We start from the raw sequence: 23,253 nt of genomic DNA, 5'->3' as shown, positions 1-23,253 counted from the left end.
TCAGAGCAGAAGTAAATGAAATTGAATACAAAAGAATTATACAAAAGATCAATAAATCCAAAAGTTGGTTTTTTGAAAAGATCAATAAATCCAAAAGTTGGTTTTTTGAAAAGATCAATAAAATAGATAAACCTTTGGTCAACCTAACCAGGAAAAAAAGAGTAAAATCTCTAATTTCATCAATCAGAAATGGTAACGATGAAATAACAACAGACCCCTCAGAAATACAAAAAATCCTTAACAATACTACAAGAAACTCTACTCTCAGAAATATGAAAATCTGAAAGAAATAGACCAATACCTGGAAGTACACCACCTACCAAGACTTAGCAAGAATGAAGTGGAAATGTTGAACAGGCCTATATCAAGTTCTGAAATAGCATCAACTATACAAAATCTCCCTAAAAAGAAAAGCCCAAGACCAGATGGCTTTACGTCAGAATTCTACCAAACCTTTAAAGAAGAACTAGTACCTACACTACTAAACCTCTTCCAAAATATAGAAAAAGAAGGAATATTACCCAACACATTCTACGAAGCAAATATTTAGGTTACATTATTTTCATTTCTAAGGTAAAGTTCAAGTTGTAGTTGAGCCCATCACCAGGGGCATGCTGAACACCTTCACATTGGGTACATTAGGTGAGATTCCACCTATTACCATCCCTCCTCTGCATTCCCCTCTCCCTCCTCCTTCCCTTCCCCTTGCTAGACTACACTTGTCTTTTTTCTTTTGCTTGGGTGTGTATTTGTTTATATATTGATTTCATATTAGTACTGAGTACATTAGATACTTTTTTTTCTATTCTTTATATACTTTACCAAGAAGATTGTGTTTCAAGTCCATCCAGGTAAACACAAAAGATGTAAAGTCTCCATATTTTCTTATGGCTGAATAGTACTCCGTGGTGTACATATACCACAGTTCATTAATTCACTGGTGGGATGATGGGCACTTGGGTTGCTTCCACATCTTGGCAATTGTGAATTGAGCTGCAATAAACATTCTGGTGCAAATGTCCTTGTGGTAAAATGATCTTTGTTTTTCTCAAACTGATATTTTTAAATTTCAGAATATTAAGGGGATAAAAATATCTTTGAAACATGGGTTCATGGCTGTAAATGTGCCCATCACCTAAATAGTTCATTAAACCCATTAGGTGGGCTTTTACCTCTTCCCTCTTTCCCCCTCACCTCTGCTGATTTCCCATGACTTTTAATTGCCTCTGTGCACTTATGTGCCCATCAGTTGGTGAGTGGATTAACAAAATGTGGTATATGTATAATCATGGAGTACTATTCAGTCATAGAAAAGGATGAATTAATGCCTTTTAAAGCAATTTCGAAGGAACTGGAGGCTATCATCCTAAATGAAGTATCTCAAGAATGGAAAACAAAACTGATTTTTGACAAGCTGCAAAATTCAATTGAGGGAGGATAGCTTTTTCAACAAACGGCACTGGAACAACTGGATAACTCAAAAATCAAAAAAACCCAACTTGATCTAAACTTTCTACCTTATACAAAAATTAAATCAAAATGGACCATTTCCTTAAGTATAAAATGTAAATTAATAAAACTTGTAGAAAAAAACATGGAAAAAGGTTCAGCAAATAGGGCTAGGCAAAAAGTTCTTAGACTTTGTACCCAAAGCACAATCCATAAAAGGAAATATAAATAAGTCCATGATGAAATGAACTTTATCAAAATTAAAACTTTTGTTCTGACTGTGAATGACTTTATTAAGAAGATGAATAGATAAGCTACAGACTGGGAGAAAATATTTGCAAAGCATAAATATGACAAAAGTCTTGCATCTAGAACATGCAATGTATTCTTTTTTTGTTTGTTTGTTTTGCAGTTTTTAGCCAGGGCCAGGTTTGAACCCACCACCTCTGGTATACGGGACCTGCGCCCTACTCCTTGAGCCACAGGCGCCGCCCATGCAATGTATTCTTAAAACTCAACAATATAAAACAAACAATTTGGGCTGGGTGCAGTGGTTCATGCCTATAATCCTGGTACATTGGGAGGTTCAGGCAGGAGGATCACTTGAGGATAGAGTTCAAGACCAGCCATGGTGGCACAAGCCTACAATCCCAGCTAACTCGGGAGGCTGAGGCAGGAAGATTGCTTGAGCCCAAGAGCTTGAGGTTGCAATGAGACATGATGATACTACTGCACTGTAATCTGGGTGACAGAGCAAGACCCTGTCTCAAAAACAGATTTCAATTAGAAAATGGGTAAAAGACAGGAACAGACATTTCACTGAAGATGATAAACTGCAAACAAGCACAGGAAAAGATGTTCAACCTCATTGGTCATCAGGGAAATGCAAATTAAAACTGCAATGATATCACTACACAACTCCCACCAGAGCTAAAATGAAAAACTTTGAGAACACTAATTGCTTATGAAGACACAGACAAACTTGGTCACTTATACATTGCTGGTGGGCATGTTAAAATGGTACAGCCATTCTGGAAAATAATGTGGCAGTTTCCTATAAAAGTAAACATGCAACTACTGTATGACCCAGCAATTGCATTCTTGAAATTTATCCCAGAGAAATTAAAACTTGTGTTGAGACAAGAACTTGTACATAAATGTTTACCATAGTAGCTTTTTTTATAATATTCAAAACTGAAAACAGCACAGATATCCTACAACAGGTAAATGGTTAAACAAACTGTGGTAAACCCATACCATGGAATACTACTCAGCAATAAAAAGGAACAAACACATGGCAACTCAATGACTCTCTGGGGAACTAGCTGAGGAGGGAGAACCAATCCCAAAAACGTACATGCTGTGTGACTCCATTTATACAATATTTTGAAATGATCCGTTTTTAGAAATAGAGAATAGATTAATGGTTGCCAGGAATTAGAAATTGGGGGGTGTGGTGGATGGGAGACGAATGTGGTATGGAGGTGTTCTGTACCTTGACTATGATGGCTGATACATAAACCTACACATGTGATAAAACTGTACCGAAGTAAACACACATATGAAAAGACCAACGGTAAAAAAGACCAACACACACACAAAATAAGGTTTTGATTCCCAACCTCTTCTAAAAGTACAAGTTCAGTAGCTACATAATATGACCTTCAATTTATGTCAGGCAAGTTTTACCAAATCTGTTCTCACTGCTTAAGCCATCTTTTCAGCCTTCACATATATTTCCTCATTGTGTGCCTGCTAAGCTAAACACTACATGTTGAGGTTTTCGTTATTGTAGACTTTACCTTCTATACCAGTTAGGTTAGGCAGCTGTTTAAAAATAACCTTGAAATCTTAGGAACTTAACATAATTAAGGTTTATTTCTCATTCAGAAAGGGAGAGAAAGAAGGAGAGAGAGAAGAGAGGAGGAGAGGGGGGCGAAGGGGGTGAGGAGGGGAGAGAGACACAGACAGAAAGGCAGAAACTATTGTCCCACTAGTCATAGTTACTTTTAAGAAGATATCCAATTTATAAAAATTTACAAGAATACTCAAAATAAATGTATGTGACTGCTTAGTGCTAACTATCTCACTAGTGTAAACAAGAGTGCTGACAGAGATGTACAGAGTTCCTTCTCTGCCGTGAGAATTCACATCCTGGTCTTGCCACTGAGACATTAAAGTGGTAAAAAGACACTGTGTATGGCACTAACCTTCACACAAAATTAATAAAAAATACATTTCAAGAAAGGGTGTAAAAAGAAAAGACAGAGAAAGTATTCTGAATTCTTGGAGGCAGAAGGGAACACACTAATTGAATTATTTTAATATTACATTTTAAGTGGTCTTCATTCAGTTGTCCTGTTGAAATAGTAATGATTATTCAAATGTCATTTCAAATTTCTTCCAGGAAACCAACTAAAGATGTTTTTCTTTCCTTTACCATACCCCGCCCACTCACCTTGTATCTGTTCAAGGCAGAGGTGCCATTGATGTTTGTACCTCCTACACTGAATAACACAGTGCCTCAGCATATAGCAGTTACAACTACTCTGTAGTTTCAACTTGGATCTAAAATAATACCTTCTGAGAAGATATTGACAATAGACATATCTGATCCAGAATCCACAAAGAACTTGAACAAATGAGTGAAACCTCACAAATGACCCTATTGAAAGGTGGGCAAAGACATGAAAAAAATGCTTTTCAAAAGAAGATAGACAAATGGCCAAGAAACATAGAAAAAAATGCTCAATGTCACTAATCATCAGAGAAAGGCAAATTAAAACCATAAGGAGATATCACCTTTCCTTGTTAGAATGGTTTTTATTGAAAGTCTAAAAACAATAGATGCTGGCACAGATGCAGAGAGAAAGAAACACTATACACTGTTGGTGGGACTGCAAATCAGTACAACCCTTGTAGAAAACAGTATGGAGATTTCTCAAACAACTAAAAGTAGACCTACCAGTTCAATCCAGTAATCCCACTACTGGGTATCTACCCAAAGGAAAAGAATTAATTTTATCAAAAAGACATCTGCACTCGAATGTTTATTGCGGCACAATTAACAATTGGAAAGGTTTGCAATCAACCTAAATAACCATAAATTCATGAGTGGAGTAACAAAATATGGTATATGTATACTGTGGAGTGCTATTCAGCCATAAAAAGGGATTAGTTAATGCCTTTTGCAGTAATTTGGAAGGAATGGGAGATTATCCTAAGCAAAGTATCTCAAGAATGGAAAAGCAAACACCACATGTACTCTCTAATAAACTGGAACTAACTGATGGGCACACACAAGTTCATAGATGGAATACATAGAGGGAAGAAAAAGTCATTGGAAATCAAGCAGAAGGAAAAGGTAATATCCCACCTAACAGGTACAGTCGACACTATTCAGGTGATGGGCACATTTATAGCTCTGACTCAATCCGTGTAACAAAAACATTTGTATTCCGTAATATTTTGAAATAAAAAGTAAAATAAAATAAAACTTTCTCTATAAAATAAATAAAAGTAACACCTTCCAATTATACAGCACTTTAATTTTCAAAATACCTTTACACCTTACTTTAATTCCTACAATACTCTGAAATGGAACAAATAATCAAAAACTCAGGAAGGTTAAGTAAATTATCAAAGGCCAAAGCTAGTGAGAATTTATACTAGACTCCTATCTAATGGATTTTTCTATTACAGTGCACCTGTTTGTCAAGTGCTGTGAATTTTTTAAACAAAACATACTATGCTAACTGGCACCAAAGCATAAGGACCACTATTTGTTGTCCTTTCAAACGCTGAAGTTCAGAATGAAGCAAGTCTATCTGAATTCCATCTGAGGAGGTTTAATTTGTGAAAATCCATCAGGTCATTTTATCTGAGGTGGCCACTGAGCATATGCCCCAAAACAGCATTATAGTAAGGTTCCAATGTACTGTATTTGTTTTTTAGTCACTAACAGGAAGAAAATTGCTTTGGGGAAAAACCTATCTTTCTCACAAACAATATATATTCTGCTATTTGGGAGTGATTTAAATTATGTTACATATAATTCATCTGGGGAAGGCTCTCCAGCTTGAGGAAATTCACTTGGGCACAAAATGTACATAAGTAGGATTAGTGAGAAATCTAATTCTGCAGATGTATTGAGTGTATTTCAAATCTGGATTTACATACAGAAAAGGAAGTTTGGGAAGTGGAGCTCTGAGAATGTTAACCATCACATACTCCTTCCTAACAGAAGCTGAAGACTTGTTACATTCTAATCTTAGTACCTAAGTTCTTTAGAATCAAGGGATAAAGGTGTGACAATGAATCTGTTTTGTCTATAAAGGGGAACGGAGATAAGTAAGTGGCTCATTAAACAATGAAAAGACATAAAATACCTTTCAATTAATGGCAATGGGAAGAACCAAGTGTCTCTATTGAGCATAAGAGACCCTAAAAATGAGCCTCATGTACAGAGATGTCTTTGTGCTGCTGGCACACCTCTGGCAGATCAAGGGCATTTGCTTCTCAAGTATCTGAAGCAGAACATTATACTGAAAAACACAAGAGATGACCTCACCAATCAACCAACACAACTAAAATTTCTCTAAGAATTTAGAAAAATAAGAGGTAAAGAAACGACCTTGATTGGTAAATCAGATTTTATTGCAGAAGATGAAAGAGGAAGAAGACACTTTAATTCAAATTCAAAGGCACCTTTTGGCATCTTAGAATTTGCTACTCTTCAGATATGAGAGGACTGAAAGTAATATTTTAAAAATCTTTCTGGTTTTACCAATACTTCTTGAAAAAAAAAATCCAACACCAAAAAGTCTAATTTAAAACATTCTCCTCAAACAATAAATACTATTTGGGTAAAAACAGAAGTATGATCATGATCTATCACACAAAGCTGCTTCTCTAAAATGATCCTAAAGGCATTTTATACAAGAATTAGTTATACCATGATAGATAGCTAAGAATGTTTTATGTAAAAAAAAAATAAGGTATTCATAGACATTTAGCCCGGTATTAATGGGACTATATCTTGAAAACATTATAAGATCTCTTATGTCTTTTTAAGTTACTCTACATAACTCTTTCTTTCCTATATAACAGCACACATGTTGTGAGCAGCTATCAAATAACTATGTGGTTCTATTCCATGTGAGACTGTAATGATTATGGATGAAATATATTTAAATCTTGAAGCCTTGAGACACCTTTTAAAAGAAGTAAAATGCCATGAAAACATTCAGTATATTTTCAAATAATGACAAGTATAAGATTTTCCATTGCCCAATCCTTTATTGTGGTGTTCGATAAATATTAACAAACACAACAATAGTTTGGTATACGAAGAAACAGAAAATGCCTATCCTTCACCCTCCTTTCCCTCTTTAAGAGAAGTAGCTCCATATACTTAAAACAAGTTAACAAATTGGCTCAGATGGATTGGCAACTCTGTTATAAGTGGTCCCAGAAGAGCTGGAGTTGCTGCAGTTTTAGTGACTGCCAACTCAGAAGACAGATGTGTGACTGCAGCATTGCCATAAAGCCAAACTCGAAATAATGCTATAAATTTTTACAATGAGAAAGACAGAAGGGGAAACTGGTATTTGACTATAGTTACTATTAACTTTCAGTTATCTATACTAATCAGGGGGGAAAGAGGTACACATAATGTTAAACAATGGATAAATATCAAATTTTGAGATTGGCCATTATCTGCACATGTTCAGACACTCCTTAACTCAATACTTTTATACTTATCTGTGATTCTTTTCTAGTTCAGTCTCATCACTGTTGGTTCCACATAGGTTAGAGGAAGAAAGGGGCCTGGTTCTTTATAATTTATTCATGAATATTGAAAAGTTGATTAGAGACTGTAATATTTTAATATTTAAATTATAATGTTTAATTATCAAATCACTTTTAAAGAGCTGTTTTTTAGTTAAATATATGTTCCTATTAGTGTAACAGTTGCCATGTTTTCATGTTTTACAATGGAAAAATATTTGTATCAACGTTAAAGATGTTAAATCATAAAATCATTTCTCAGAAATGTTTTAAGATAAAGATTTGACTTCATATATAAGTTCATGATTTTTCTTTAGTTAAAAATATTTGTAGTCTTAAAATGATACATTCATTAGTTTTTCTATAGCTAATACTTGAATGTGAACTCATGGATTCATTGAGTTTAATCTTAAAACTCACCAGTCTATATACCACTTCAGTAAATGTGATCCAATTAATTAATGAAAAGCAAAATAAAACAACACAAAGACCTCTTTTAGACAGCATAATTAAGTCCTGCCTCTCTCCATTTCTTCATCGTGTCATTTCCTAACATGAAAAGAAAGCCTCCTTAGGTGAGAATGGCAAAAAGGAGCCTACCAGGCTTTCCCCCATTCCTTATTATGGCCTCCTTTGTGTCAGTTGAGAACCTATAAGAAATTTCACCAGCTTTCCAGGTCAAATGAATTTTTAGCAAAAAAGCAACTTCTGGTAATCACTACATTCCACTGTTATTCTTTTTATCCTATGTTGACTGAGAACTTTACCAAGACACCTTAAATTTATATCCCACCCCAAGTACTATCATACTTTGAAAACTTCTGTCCTCTACTATTAGATACATGACTAAGATTTGTTTGTATGTTCCATGATGCAAAGCATACCAGAAGTAGGAATACCATTCTGGTAAAAAGAAAACCTGACCCTGGTTCTAGCTATGCCATTAATTAACTGTGTTCTTAAGGAAGTCATTCAACCCCTCCGGGCCACAGTTTCTTCATTTAAATAGTAGTCCCTTACAATGCTAACAACCTTAATTTTACTAAGAGAACACTGGTTGAAACCCTTGAGATTTCATTTATGACAATTAGGATTCCCACCAAGAGAAAAATCACCATAAATTTTCTTTATAACTCAAATTACATTTTGACACTCCCCCACTTCACTCAAGAAGCATTGCTGACTACAGAAAAGCATGCAAAAGACATGCTAAGATAAACTTTATAAAGACATATAAAGATAACTAAGTTAAACTTTATATAAATTCATTCCTCAGTGTTTATCAGTTACTGAAATTCTCCCTCATCTCACCTGTTGTTGCAACTTCTGTAGGTAAATGGTTTTTAATGATAATCTACCTAGAATTGCCTTCACTAGACTCAATTCAATAACTACATTTTGAACCACATGACCCGTTTTTTAATCTCACTCCACATCATATACATAGTAAATTCTGATCCACCAGTAACCGCTTTCTGCCATTACCATTTACTGACATTGCTTTCTTTTAATCCTTTACAAACTCCCTAGAAAATAGATACTCTCATTTTAAAAATGAGTATATGCTACCGTTTAAGGTTGCCCACTCAGAAATAATGCAGGAAGGGAAGTCAGTGGTGGGGGGAATAGGGTCAACTCAACCCAATAGCCTAGAGTTAAGGTAAGAAAAGGTAAAGAGGAAGGGAAAGAGAAGGATAGGGGTAAAGAAAAACAGAAAAGAAACCACAAACGAGGTGGAACCAACAAAAAATCTTCTAGCAACATGAAAAAAACAGAACAGATCAACTCCCCTAGGGGATCACAATGGAGCTACCACAGAAAATTCCAACCGAACTGTTGAAATGACAAAAATGGATTTCAGAATATGGATGGCAAATAAGACAAATGGAATTGAAGAGAAAGTAGAAAACCAGCAAAAAGAAGTCCCCAAAAATGTCTCAAGAAATCAATGAAATTAAAGACAAAGTCACCAAAGATCTGAACATAATTAGGAAGGATATAACAGAGCTTAAAGAATTAAAAGAGGCTTTCAGGGGGTTTCAAAACACAGCAGAGAGGCTCAGTGCCTGTAGCTCAGTGGTTAGGGTGCCAGCCACATGCACCAGGGCTGGTAGGTTCGAACCTGGCTTGGCCTACTAAACAACAATAACAGCAACAATAACAAAATTTGCTGGGCGTTGTGGCAAGCACCTATAGTCCCAGCTACTTGGGAGGCTGAGGCAAGAGAATCGCTTAAGCCCAAGAGTTTGAGGTTGCTGTGAGCTGTGACACCACAGCACTCTACTGAGAGCAACACAGTGAGACTCTGTCTCAAAAAACAAACAAACAGCGGAGCCTGTGGCTCAGTGAGTAGGGCGCCAGCCCCATATGCCGAGGGTGGTGGGTTCAAACACAGCCCCAGCCAAACTGTGACAAAAAAATAGCCAGGCGTTGTGGCGGGCGCCTGTAGTCCTAGCTGCTCGGGAGGCTGAGGCAAGAGAATCGCGTAAGCCCAAGAGTTAGAGGTTGCTGTGAGCCGTGTGACGCCACGGCACTCTAACGAGGGCAGTACAGTGAGACTCTGTTTCTACAAAAAAAAAAAAAAAAAACCACAGCAGAGAATTTCAGCAACGATTAAACTGTGGAGAAGAAAGCATCTCAACTTGAAGATTTTCAAGCTAACATCAATCATTTAAAGAAGCAGAAGAGAGCGAAAGCAGAGCAATCTGAAATACAGGACTATGCAAAGCATAAAAACTTATGAATCACAGATATCCCTAAAGGAGAAGAAACAGTCCCAAATCATGGTAGTTCTAGCAGAAGACATAGTTTAAAATTTCTCAAGCATTGCCAGAGACCCAGACATACAGTTACAAGAAGGTTATCATACTCCAAAAAGACTCAGTTCAAACAAAGAATCTCCTAGACACAATGTAACTATTCAGGCCAAAGTCAAAATGAAAGAGAAAATTCTACAAGCTGCCAGGTGTAAGCAGCATCTGACCTATAAGGGTAAACCCATCAGTACATCAGGCTAACAGCTGGTTTCCCAGTAGAAACTTTATAAGCCAGAAGAGAGTGGGCTCCTATCTTCAGTCTCATCAGGCAGAACAACTGCCAACCTAGGGTTTTGTATCCTGCAAAACTAAGTTTCATACTTGAAGGAGAAATCAAATCCTTTCCTGACACATAAACTTTGAGGAAATATGTCACTACTAGACCTGCCCTGCAGGAAATACTCAGACCCATATGTACACAAACCAACACAAGAGTCTCCCAGCCAAGTAAAACTACCTCGTAACTTGTATATTTTTGATCTTTTAATGAAAATCTTGATTACTATTATCATTAATATATCTATGCATTTGCGTTACTCTATAATATATATGAAATGATAGTCATAATGGCATTATAATTCTGAAACTATTAAGAAAGTTTAAGATTTCTTTGCAGTTCTTTCTATCCTTAGGGACTACATCCTAGTAAGGACACATCATCAAGTACACTATGTTTAAAAGTTCCCTGATCTCAGTAACTATTTTATAAATTAGTAATATAGATTTGTTCGGTTTCAGTATGCACTCAATTTTAGTATTTGTCTTTCTTCCGATTATTTTCGGCTTAATTATATATTTTTAAGTATATAAAACATTTATATGACCCCTCCAGGTCAAAACTGTATAAAAAGATACATGCAAGTCTTGCTTCTATACATACTCCCTATATTCTATTTCTATCCACTTTCTATATTCATTAATTTCTATTCCATCCTGTGTTTCATTTTACAAAAATAAGCAATTATAAATTTTCACAACTAATGTAGACATACTGTGAGTTAAGCAACAGCCTACAATTGAACTCTAATATGAGTGTGGTCGCAGAGCACACAACCTGACTTATATCTCATTTTTCTCCTTGCAATACATAGAGCTTGGCATACAAATAAACTCCCACCTGAATTCCGGTCAATCCACTGCATAGAGTCCATATGCACGTTCAGAATTTTGCAGATCTGCTGGAGCTAAAAAAAATCACACAAGACTTTTCAGATTATGATTGTTCTTAAGAAGAAGTAAGTACAAAATAAACATAAGAAATTGAAATTAGAAAGTGACTTTCAATTTCATCTTATAAAAATGAACTGAGAATATATTAAATATTAATGGGGTTTTTTGTTATTTTATATTTGTAATACTCATCTTTATGCATTAGTTCAATCTAATTGTTTTGAAACTGTCACAAATTGGCTACCTATAATTCAATAAGAAACCAACTACAACAGTACAAAAATGAAGAACACTAAAAAAAAATTTCACAAGATGATAAATTCATACAAAAAAATGAAAATTGCACTATTTGTCAACCAAATCAGCAATTTTTTTCAATATGGTAATACTCATTTGGCAAGTATGTGGGAAAAATAAGTACATTTGTATACAGCCGATAGTAATATAAATTAATGCAACCTTATAAAATGCAAATTTTTATCGTATGTATCAAAAGTTTTCAAATATAAATAACTTGTGACTCAGTATATTCTACTTCCAGGAGCCTAGTCATAAGAAATAATCAAATCTGAATACAACAAGACTATTTTATATCACCACAATTTTGAGACAATCTATCAATTAAAACTTGATTAAGTGTCTCTACGATGGTAAAGTCACCTCTGACATAATCTTAACAGTGCCATTAAAATTCAAGTTTTCAACGAATGGTCAAAAGTTTGGGAAAATACCCTGAAAGAATATTAAATGAAGACAGAATACCAATATCTGTACAGGTATGTTTCTAGTATTATTTCAAACAAAAGAAATATTTTTACCAGCATAGCAAAAAGACTAAAAAGAAATATATCAATATATTAGCAAGACTGGTAATACATAATATAGGCCATTTAATGTTTTTGTGGATTTTGTAAGAAAATGTGCCTGAATAATATAAAACATAATAAGAACATGCTCAATAAAAACTTTAGATATTAGATAGTTTCTCCTATCCCCTCCTAAAAGGGGGAATAAAAGTAGTTAAATCTCATCACCACAAATACTGGAACACATAGCTGCTATGTTTCTACCCTGGTATATGGCCCATAGTAATAAAGCTTTGCTGTTCTGGTTACAGTAAATGACAGGAATCTTGTTATTCAAAAATGTTTTTCTTGCTGTGTCCAAGGATTTATGCTGTATAAAGAGATGAGTTGTTACTGATTTCTTGCTTCTTTTGTTCTGCCATCAAGGCAGCTATTACACTTTAATTCACTCATCCTAAATATCCCAATCACCCTTGTCAGGAAATACAAAAAGACTCATACTATTTACTACCCATTACTAAAATAAAATAAAACATTCCAGGTTGTAGTAGAGAAAAAGGATAAAGACAGAATTACAGTCTCCTTTTACTTTGTTGAGGACACTCTTCTTACATTAATTCAAAGCAGAGAGACTAGACAGCTCTGCTTCATGTCTAAATCTACATAGATTTATCTCTGCATCAAAATTGTCTTACAATAAATAATTTTGAATTTTGAAATTATAACAGTAATCTAATATTTCATTAAAAGAAAATCTGTATTTTGTCAACTCTAGATCATCTGTGTGAACACAGGGAGATGGTAGGGATAATCCAAGATTAATTTATATTTGCCTTTGTTCAACTTTGGATTCATCCAAAGTAGAGAAAGACATAATTTTTATAGCTAGAAGGGACTTAAAGATCATTTAGTCTATCCTTGACATTTTTCAAAAGAAGGAGCTAAGACCCAGAGAGATTAAAGGACTTGAACAAAATTCTAATGCTTTCTCAGCTATAACATACTCTTTGTAATTAAAAAAGCTAGTAATATATACGTAAATAACTGTCTATATATCATTGGACAAAGAGCTTACTTACCAAAGAATAATCTCTCTCTCTCTCTCTCTCTCTATATATATATATATAGTGATATATATATTATGTGTGTGTGTGTGTATAGTCATGCATCTTTACCTACTCAGATCTGGCCCCCTCTTAATTATAATTAACTTATAGAAAGCACAACGGGAGCTCCCACAATGGGAGATTCCTCTTACCATTATTACTCATGAATACTCATGAAGAAGAAATTGGAAAAGGAGGACTCCATTTAGCTGCTAAGACAATAGGGAAAGTTACAGAAATAAGCTCTTTAATTGGTGTATAGTAAAAGGAAAAAAACCAATTCTTTCTTGCCACCAAATTAATTCATGTTGTCTCAACTCTAATTGGAGCCTCAGCTGTATTTTCCAATGATATAATGCATTTTTATTATGAGCTAAGTAGTATTCTATGGGGCAAGTGGAAATCTAATAAATATATTTAACAAAGTTCCTATGGAAAAAATATATGTTAAATCTCAAATAGTTAACTTACCAAAGTTTAAAATATAACTTAACCTAAATTAAAGATTTCCTGGATATATTGAACAGACTCAAGCATACCTACTGACATTTTATATGAGTATGTAAATATGTAAAAGGAAGAATGAACTAGCTAATGAGTAAATGAACAGAAAAAAAAGTACAGGGACATACTTAGTTATGTGAAGAACAAAGGGGAAAACCATGACAATTTCAGGAAGAGTGATTTTTCACAATCCTAGGAATAACCAAAAAAAGCTCAAAACCTTTTCTGCCTCTAAATGTTTCCTGCTCCACTAACCACATCCAAGAGCTTCATATCTCTAGAGGCAGGTAAGCAGCAATATGGACAACATGAAAAGGTGACTAGCTAAAGAAGCCATGGAATTCTATTTCATACTAAGTCTTAGTTGTCTAAATACATAAAGCAATAAACACACCGGGTCAGTAGGGTCAACAGGATTTCCAAATGCATTCAGGCGATCAATAATGTCCTTGAGATCTTGGCCCATTCGTTTCAGTTGAATATCTATATTTTCAGCTAATTTGTAGCTGCAAAGGCAAGTGAAATAAAGTAATTAATAAGAAATGTTTTCTTTACAACCTACTGTTACTGACATTCAAAGATGATACCACCAACTGAATTTGCCCCAATTCCCCTACCTTCTTAGTGGGTCCCCATTATAACCAATGGCACATTTTCATGGATACAGCATTTGTGACCTTATTATTACCATATTCTATAAAGAATCCAAAGGTGAAGACTTTTATCCATTTTGCTTTTTGTTGGCACCTATTTGCCCTCTGACTAAAGATCTTGGGATTTCTGGAGCAAAAGAACACTTTTTAGGTGTCAAAATATACCCAGAGAACATTCAGATATATATGAGAAATTTATTTACTATTTAACAATATTCAGTAAATCCTGAGATGTCTTCAATGATCTTAAATACACAAATTTTCAAAGTAAAACCTTATATAAATATATGACACCAGGAAACAAAAGATGTTTTAAGAAATGAGCTTCCATAATCAAAGGTAGATAAATTAAGTTCACAAATTGATTAGTTGCCTGAATTCTCAAGATTTCCATCCAAACTATCACACCCCTAACCTAGTCAATAGATATGTTTATGAGAATCAAACTGGCCTGAGGATATTTCAACCTTAATGTGTATAAAGAAATGATTGGGGGGGAGAGGGGAGCAAGACGATAGACAGCTTTTTTGCAGTCATGCATGGTGAGATCTGGGAGAAAAGACTCCAGGCATCTCTGGCTTGTAGGCTCAGCCCAGAAACACCCCTTCAGGGCAACAGTGAGGCTGCAGGGAAACTTCCAGACCCCAAGAGGATGATGTAATCAGTGGAGAAGCGGCACAAGGGCAACTACTTGGGGTGGCAGAGGTCAACCAGTGTGGCGGCGGCAGCAGCAGCAGCGACAGTTTACAGAGGCCTGCCCTGTAGGTTTTTATTTTGGACCTGGGCACTTGGTTGAGTTATGCTGGGAGGGCTTGGACGAGTGACAAGTGATTTTGAACAGTGCCCACAGACCAGGACTAAGCCACTGGGCAGAATGGAGCTTTCATTGTTCATCTGTAGGCCAGGTGCAGCCATTGTGGGCAAGCTGCCTTGCAGGTTCGGCCCTTGGGGTCCTAGTGTGACACCCATTCTGGTGCGCTTGATAAGGGGGACAGCCACTTCTGGGGAGATTTGAGCGACACATGCTTTCCTGGGAAAGCCACTGTGTGGCCAAGGGACACAATTTGGAAAGGACGGGGAGTATCTATTAAGTGGGCTGAGGAGAAACTTCAGGCTCCCAACCCTGCGGTATTGAGGGCAAAGAAGGCAGGAAGAAAGACCAGGTCTCCTTGGCAAGACAGAAGCTTCCAGTCTCCATCTTATATAGCTGTATCAGCATTGATTAGCATCTCATACCCAGAAGATCACCCATTGCCCAGGTAATGTATGGTAAGATATATATATATATGTGTGTGTGTGTGTGTGTGCGTATATACATATTTTTTCTTTTAAAAAATTGTTTTTCAATTTTTCCCCCTAGATTTTTCTTTTTTTCTTCTTTTTTCTCATGTAATTATAATTTTTCATTGTTTCCATCTTTAATAATAAGGGCTTTATTTTTGCTTGAGATCAATAGTAGTATGTAAAATTGCCAGAATGATTTTTTCATTTCAAGCATCTAGAAAGGATTTTAAAAAAACAAGTTGATGAATGCCAATTATAAAAACTTGTCCTTTCCTACCAATTTGTATCCTCTGCCTTCCAATTTAATTTTTTCTCTCTTTTTTTGAACACTCTCATAGTAGATAAGTCCTGCCCCATTTCTTTATGCAGTTACTTACGTCTTCTCACGCTCATTTTCGTGCTGTGGATAAGCCAGCCCACTGTGCTCCTTCATAGAGTCCTCTAAAGGTGTCAACATAGCTTCTAGTTCCTTCTGCTGTAACAGGATGAAATCTAATTCTTGTTCCAGCCTGAATAAAACAAGTCAACAAAAGGGCTAATGAAAGGAAGTTGGGGTGACCAAAAATGTCAATAAAGTACAATAAGGAAAAAAAATTTTGAATGAAAAGATGTCTTTAATCTTTCAACCTAGGAAATCTAAGGTTCTACCTTTTCTGGTCCAATTTCACTTTTTCCATTTCTGCATGTAAAACAGTAATCTATAAAGAGAAAATAAGAATACAATAATGTAAACATTTATTAAATAATTTGAGAGCAATATTATTTTTTTCAAATGCACTTCAAATATGAAAGATTTCCTAATACAGGGTTAGGGAATACATAGATTATTACCTATGGAAAATATTTTGAAGCTGCTCACCAATATTGGAATGGAAAATGAATCACAAAACACAGACCTATTCTCTTTTGTTCATCTGTAAATACCTGTATAATGCAGGCAGATTAATGAGAATATCTTCTTACCTTCTCACCATTCTCAATCAGTGCACGGCCCCAAGCATTGACCTGGGCGGCCTGGTGAAGAAACTGCCTCTCATGATCCTCTATCTCAAGGTTCCAGTTGTTTATAAGACCCTCAAGATGACCGTATGTCATTATGGGAGTTACTATTGCACTGAAAAAAAAAAAAAAGAATGCAGGATGATCATATAATCATACTTTTAAAAGTATGGCTGGGTTTTTTAAACGAACAACACAGAAGGACTCTGAGAAGAAAACAGTATGTGAGGAGTTTCTCATACTTGCTGTCCAACAAAACAACCATAGTGGATAAAGATTATTAAAAACAATCATACAAAGTATCTTGAAATTATTCTAAGCAAATACAGCAAGTAAAGATTTATTAAGAAATATATGAAATTACTATGTTAACCAGTTTGGTGAAAATATTTCAAATTGTATATAAAACCAGCACATTGTACCCCATGACTGCATTAATGTACACAGATATGATTTAATAAAAAAAAAGAAACATATGAAATTACAAAAAGCACAGATAAAGTCTGTACCACAATCTGAACCGGTTTTCTTTTCCCCATCCCAGCTCAGCATGAAGGAAGCTCCTTATGGGTGGATATGGCCAAGGACAGAGGACTCTCTCTCCCTGCCAGCTCTTGGTCACTGATCCATTCCCCTGTCTGTATTCACAAGAAAGTATGTATCTCCCAGTGGTCAGAACCATGAGGACTCTCAATTCTCCTGCCAGGTAGTAACTGTAAGGCTAAGAAGCTGTCTGATCTGACCAGCAGAGCTCTGCAATGCTCTGACTCCTCTGCTGAGACTACTCTATATCTCGTGAGTTTCTGAAATCATGTTTGTTGGCTGAAGCAAAAATCATAACCTCATATGATGTGATGTACAATAAATATAGAGGAAATAGTTGAGACAATTATACTTAAAAGGTAAGAAGGGTAAAGGAAAATAAAACAAAGTAAGGTTTCTACACTTCACTCAAAATGGTAAAATATGACTACACTGCTGTAAGTTATGCATGTGTACTGCAATAAATAGAGTAACGGAAGGAGAGAAATGGAGTGAGAAGGGAGGGGACGGGGGAAGTCTGATAGAGGGAGGGTAAAATGCAGGACCATACCTATGGAGCATATTGCAAGGGTACAAGTCAAATCTGTCAAGTGTAGAACATAAATGTCTTAACACAATAATCAAGTAAATGAGGCAAAAGCTATGTTGATTGGTTTGATGTAAGCATGTCAGATTGTGTTAAAAAATCTATACATTGTGCCTCACATATGCATAAATGTGTTCATGATCTATGTGTATATGACTTAATAAAAAAATAGAGTAACCAGTAATGAAAGTACACAAAGCAATGTATTTTTAAAAAAAACACTAAAGAGAACATGTTGAAACCCTAAAAATATTTGAACTCACAGAAAAGTAAAAAAAAAGGAAAGAAAAGGAAAAAAATCAGAGGTATGAAACAATAAAATGAGAGACTTAGCTCCTCACATATCAATAACTACCTTAAATGCAAACGTGCTAAATACACTAATTAAAATACAAAGATTGGCAGAGTAAAACAAATTCAAAAATAAGCTATTAGAAACTTACTTCAAATCCAAGGATATAGGTTGAAAGTAAAAAAAAAAAAAAACTGAAAAAGATGTATCCTGCAATTTTTTAAAAAAAAAATAGTTATGAGAGAGACTTTACCTAACAATTGCAATCAGTGTAACCTGGCTTATTGTACCCTCAATGAATCCCCAACAATAAAAAAAAAAAAATAGTTATGTTGATATCAGATAAAGAGTAAAGAAAATGATCAGGGCCAACAGTGGACAGTACATGATGATAAAAGAATCAAGGCACCTCTGGGAGGCCGAGATTGGTGGATCAACTGAGCTCAGGAGTTCAAAACCAGCCTGAGCTAGAGGGAGACCTCGTCTCTAAAAATAGCCAGGTGTTGTGGCAGGTGCCTGTAGTCCCAGCTACTTGGGAGGCTAAGGCAAGAAAATCACTTAAGCCCAAGAGTTTGTGAGCTGTGATACCATAACACTCTACAGAGGGTGACAACATGAAACTCTGTCTCAAAAAAAAAAAAAAAAAAGAGAGAGAAGAGGAGAGGGGAGGGGCAGGGAGGGGAGAGGAGAGGAGGAGAGGGGAGAGGAGGGGAAAGGAAAGGAAAAGGGAAAGGAAAAAGGAAAGGAAAGGAAAGAATCAAGGCACCCAAGAACACAGTAAAGCAAGCAGACAGCCCTCAGAATGGGAGAAGATATTTGCAGGCTATGTCTCTGACAAAGGTTTAATAACCAGAATCCACAGAGAACTCAAACGTATAAGCAAGAAAAGAACAAGTGATCCCATGGCAGGCTGGGCAAAGGACTTGAAGAGAAACTTCTCTGAAGAAGACAGGTGCACGGCCTACAGACATGAAAAAAATGCTCATCATCCTTAATCATCAGAGAAATGCAAATCAAAACTACTTTGAGATATCATCTAACTCCAGTAAGATTAGCCCATATCACAAAATCCCAAGACCAGAGATGTTGGCGTGGATGTGGAGAAAAGGGAACACTTCTACACTGCTGGTGGGAATGCTAATTAATACATTTCTTTCGGAAAGATGTTTGGAGAACACTTAGAGATCTAAAAATAGATCTGCCATTCAATCCTATAATTCCTCTACTAGGTATATACCCAGAAGACCAAAAATCACATTATAACAAAGGTATTTGTCCCAGAATGTTTATTGCAGCCCAATTCATAATTGCTAAGTCATGGAAAAAGCCCAAGTGCCTGTCGATACATGAATGGATTAATAAATTGTGGTATATGTACACCATAGAATATTATGCAGCCTTAAAGAAAGATGGAGACTTTACCTCTTTCATGTTTACATGGATGGAGCTGGAACATATTCTTCATAGTAAAGTATCTCAAGAATGGAAGAAAAAGTATCCAATGTACTCAGCCCTACTATGAAACTAATTTATGGCTTTCATATGAAAGCTATAACCCAGTTATAACCTAAGAATATGGAGAAGGGGGAGAGGGAGGGGAGGGAGATGGAGGATGGGTGGAGGGAGGGTGATTGGTGGGATTACACCTGTGGTGCATCTTACAAGGGTACATGTGAAACTTAGTAAATGTGGAATGTAAATGTCTTAACAAAATAACTAAGAAAATGCCAGGAAGGCTATGCTAACCAGTGTGATGAAAATATGTCAAGTGGTCTATAAAACCAGTGTATGGTGCCCCATGATTGCATTAATGTACACAGCTATGATTTAATAAAAAAAAAAAGAATCAAGGCACCAAAAAGGGTAACAATCCTAAATATGTAAAGAACCAAACAACAGAGTTGTTAAATACATGAAACAAAAACTTATAGAGCTAAAGGAATAAATAGACAATTCCACAATATTAGTTGAAGAGTACAAAAAGCTACTTTTTACAACTGAAATGACTACTAGAAAGAAAAGCAGCAAGGATACAGAAATTATAATGAAGCAACATAATCTGACATAAATAGAACACTCCACCTAACAGCAGAAAACACAATTTTCAAGTGTCCATGAACATTTATTAAGACAGACCACATCCTCATCCATAAAACAAACCCAAAGATCTAAAACCACACAGAGCATGCTCTCTGACCATAATGGAGTCATACAGGAAATCAACATAGAAAGAAAAAAAAAAAAGAAAATTTCCAAACACCTGGATATCAGATAATATACTTCTAAATAATCCAGGAGTCAAGAGGAATTTGTAAAGGAAATCTTAAAAGTATATAGAATTAATGAAACTACAACACAACAGACTGTGTGGGACCAAGCAAAAGTTGTGCTGAGAGGAATATATTTATAGCACTAAATGCATAGGTTAGGGGGGAAAATGTCAGACAACAATCATACTTCAACAAACTAGAAAAAAAGAGCAAAATGAACCCAATGCAACCAGAAGGGAAAAAAAAATAATAGATATGAATGAAATTGAAAATAGAAAAAGAGAGAAAAATTAATGGAACAGAAGTTGATTCTTTGGGAGAAGATCAATGAAGGGAAGGGAGTTCTTCCCAGATTATTTTATAGGGCTATTATTACCCTTCTGTCAAAACCAGAGACATTAAAAAAAAAAAAAAGACATAAACCACCAATGTCAGAAATGAAACAAGAATATCTCCACAGCTATTAAAGGGACAATAATAGAATATCATGAACAATTTTATACTCATAAATTTGACAACTTTGGAAAAAAGGACCAATTCCTTAAAAAACACACACTACTAAGGTTCATCAGAGATAAACTAGATAAACTGAACAGTCCTAGAATCATTATATAATTATGATTTGTTATTTAAAAGCTCCTGTAAGAAAAGTCCAGGCCCAGAGTGTTTCACTGAAGAATTCTGCTAACATTTATTAAATTAACACCAATTTTACACAATTTCTTGTAGAAAACAGAAAAGAATAAAATTCTTCTCATATTATTTTACAGGGCCAGTATTACCCTTACATCAAAACCAGAGACATTAAAAAAGAAGAAAGTTATAGATCAATGTAACCAAAGTTACATCTCTCAAGAACTTAGATGCAAAAGTCCTCAAACAAAATACTAGCAAACCAAATTTTAAAAATGTATAAAAATTACATACCATGACCAAGAAGAATTTATTACACATATGTAAGGCTGGTTGAAAATCTGAAAATCCATCAATGTAATCTATTTTCAACAAGACAAAGAAAAAAGTCTTAAAAGATCACATTAATTAAGGCCAAAAAAGCATTTGATACAAATATGTCCAGTAGACTTTTGACAAAGAGGTAAAAGCAATTCAGTGGAGGAAGATAGCCTTTCAACAAATGATGTTGGAAAAAGTGGACATCCATAGAGAAAAAAATTGGCTCAGCGCTTGTAGCAACAGTGGTTACGGCAACCACATACACTGAGGATGGTGGGTTCAAATGCGGCTCGGGCCAGCTCAACAACAATGACAACTGCAACAAAAAATAGACAGGCATTGTGGTGGGTGCCTATAGTCCCACCTACTTGGGAGGCTGAGGCAAGAGAATCGCTTAAGCCCAAGAGTTTGAGGTTGCTGTGAGCTATGACGCCACAGCACTCTACCAAGGGCAACATAGTGAATCTCTGTCTCAAAAACACAAACAAACAAAATAGACAAAACAATTAATCTTGACCTAACCCTCACACCTTATACAAAAATTAATTCAAAATGGATCATGAGATTAAATGTAAAATGTAAAACTATAAAACTTTTAGAAAAAAATAGGAGAAAATCTTTCAGATTGAGGGGCAGCAAAGAATTTCATACTTAATGCCAAAGCAAAATCCATTAAAAGGAGAATTAATAAATTACACTTCACCAATTAAAAGTTTTTGTTCATAAAAAAGACCTTGTTAAGGAATTAAAAGACAAGTTATGGAGTTAGAGAATATATCTGTAAACCATATATTTGAAAAGGAACTAATACCTAGAATATATAACAAACTCTCAGAACTGAATAGTAAAAAAACCCAAATAATCCAAGTAGAAAAATGGACAAAAGATACGAACAGACACTTAACCAAAGAGGATATATTGATGGCAAATAAACATGTGAAAAGATGTTCAATATCATTAGTGATCAGGGAGATGCAAATTAAAACCATAATGAGATGCCACTTCAGATTTATCAAAAAGGGCTAAAATTAAAAACAGTGACAACACCATATCCTAGCGAGACTGCAGACAATTTGGATCATTCGGACATTGCTGATGGACATGTAAAATGTCACAGCTACTCTGGAAAAGAGTTTGGAAGTTTCTTAAAAAGAAAATAAACATGCAACTACCATACTATACAACAACTGCTCTCCTGGACATTTATCCCAGAGAAATTAAACTTATATTCACAAAAAAAAAAAAAACCTGCACACAAATGTTCATACCAGCTTTATTCACAATAGCCAAAAAATTGGAAACAACCTAGATGTCTGTCAACAAGGGAATGATTAAACAAACCAGGGTACACCCACGATACTAGAAATTCAGAAATAAAAAAAGACATGCTATTTATGCAGAAAACAACTTGGGTAGATCTCAAGGAATTACAGTGAATGAGAAAAAAAAAAAAAAAAAGAAAACAATCCCCAAAGGTTACATACATGTGATTCCATCTGAATGACATTCTTGAAATGTCAAGATTATAGAAAAAAGAACAGATTAATTGTTGCCCAGGGTTAGGGAAAGGAGGAGAGAATAGTAGGTGTGGTTATAAAAGCTACAGGAGGAATCCTTGTGGCGATGGAACTATTCTGCATCTTCACTTTACCAATGTTGAGATACTGCACTGTAGTATTACCAAGATGTTATCATTGGGGGAAGTGACAGAACACAGAGGATATTTTGTATTATTTCTTACAAATACATGTGAATCTATAATTATCTCAAAAAAAGCTTAATTAAAAATGAACAAATACTGGAGAGCAGAATAGCACAGTATGTAAGAATGTAAGCTACAGAGCTTGACTGCCTGAATTTTAATCCTGCTTGAGCCATAACCAAGCGTGTGAACGTGAGCCGATTATAAAATCTCTATGTACTCCAGTTTTCTCATCTATATAATGATAACAAAAATAGTGCCTATCTTATAGGGTCACTATAAGGTTTCAGTGTTTGTAGAGCACTGTTATCTTACTAAATATATAGTAA

The 23,253-nt window shown here is 35.3% G+C and overlaps 1 protein-coding gene across 1 annotated transcript in view; it reads right to left on the bottom strand.

The window, feature by feature from the left end:
* NUP62CL (nucleoporin 62 C-terminal like) overlaps positions 1-23,253 on the bottom strand; it is a 76,022-nt gene that overhangs the window by 13,975 nt on the left and 38,794 nt on the right. The window contains exons 5-9 of the mRNA XM_053579649.1: positions 16,542-16,692; positions 16,227-16,276; positions 15,956-16,087; positions 14,036-14,147; positions 11,173-11,239 (exon numbers count right to left, since the gene is read on the bottom strand). Coding sequence (XP_053435624.1) covers positions 11,173-11,239; positions 14,036-14,147; positions 15,956-16,087; positions 16,227-16,276; positions 16,542-16,692 — 512 coding nt within the window. The remainder of the gene's footprint in view (positions 1-11,172; positions 11,240-14,035; positions 14,148-15,955; positions 16,088-16,226; positions 16,277-16,541; positions 16,693-23,253) is intronic.

This window comes from Nycticebus coucang, chromosome X (genome assembly GCF_027406575.1).
Source record: "Nycticebus coucang isolate mNycCou1 chromosome X, mNycCou1.pri, whole genome shotgun sequence".
NCBI classification, from domain to species: domain Eukaryota; kingdom Metazoa; phylum Chordata; class Mammalia; order Primates; family Lorisidae; genus Nycticebus; species Nycticebus coucang.
The sequence above is the reverse complement of the archived record's forward strand: the minus strand, read 5'-3'. Positions and strand labels throughout refer to the sequence as shown.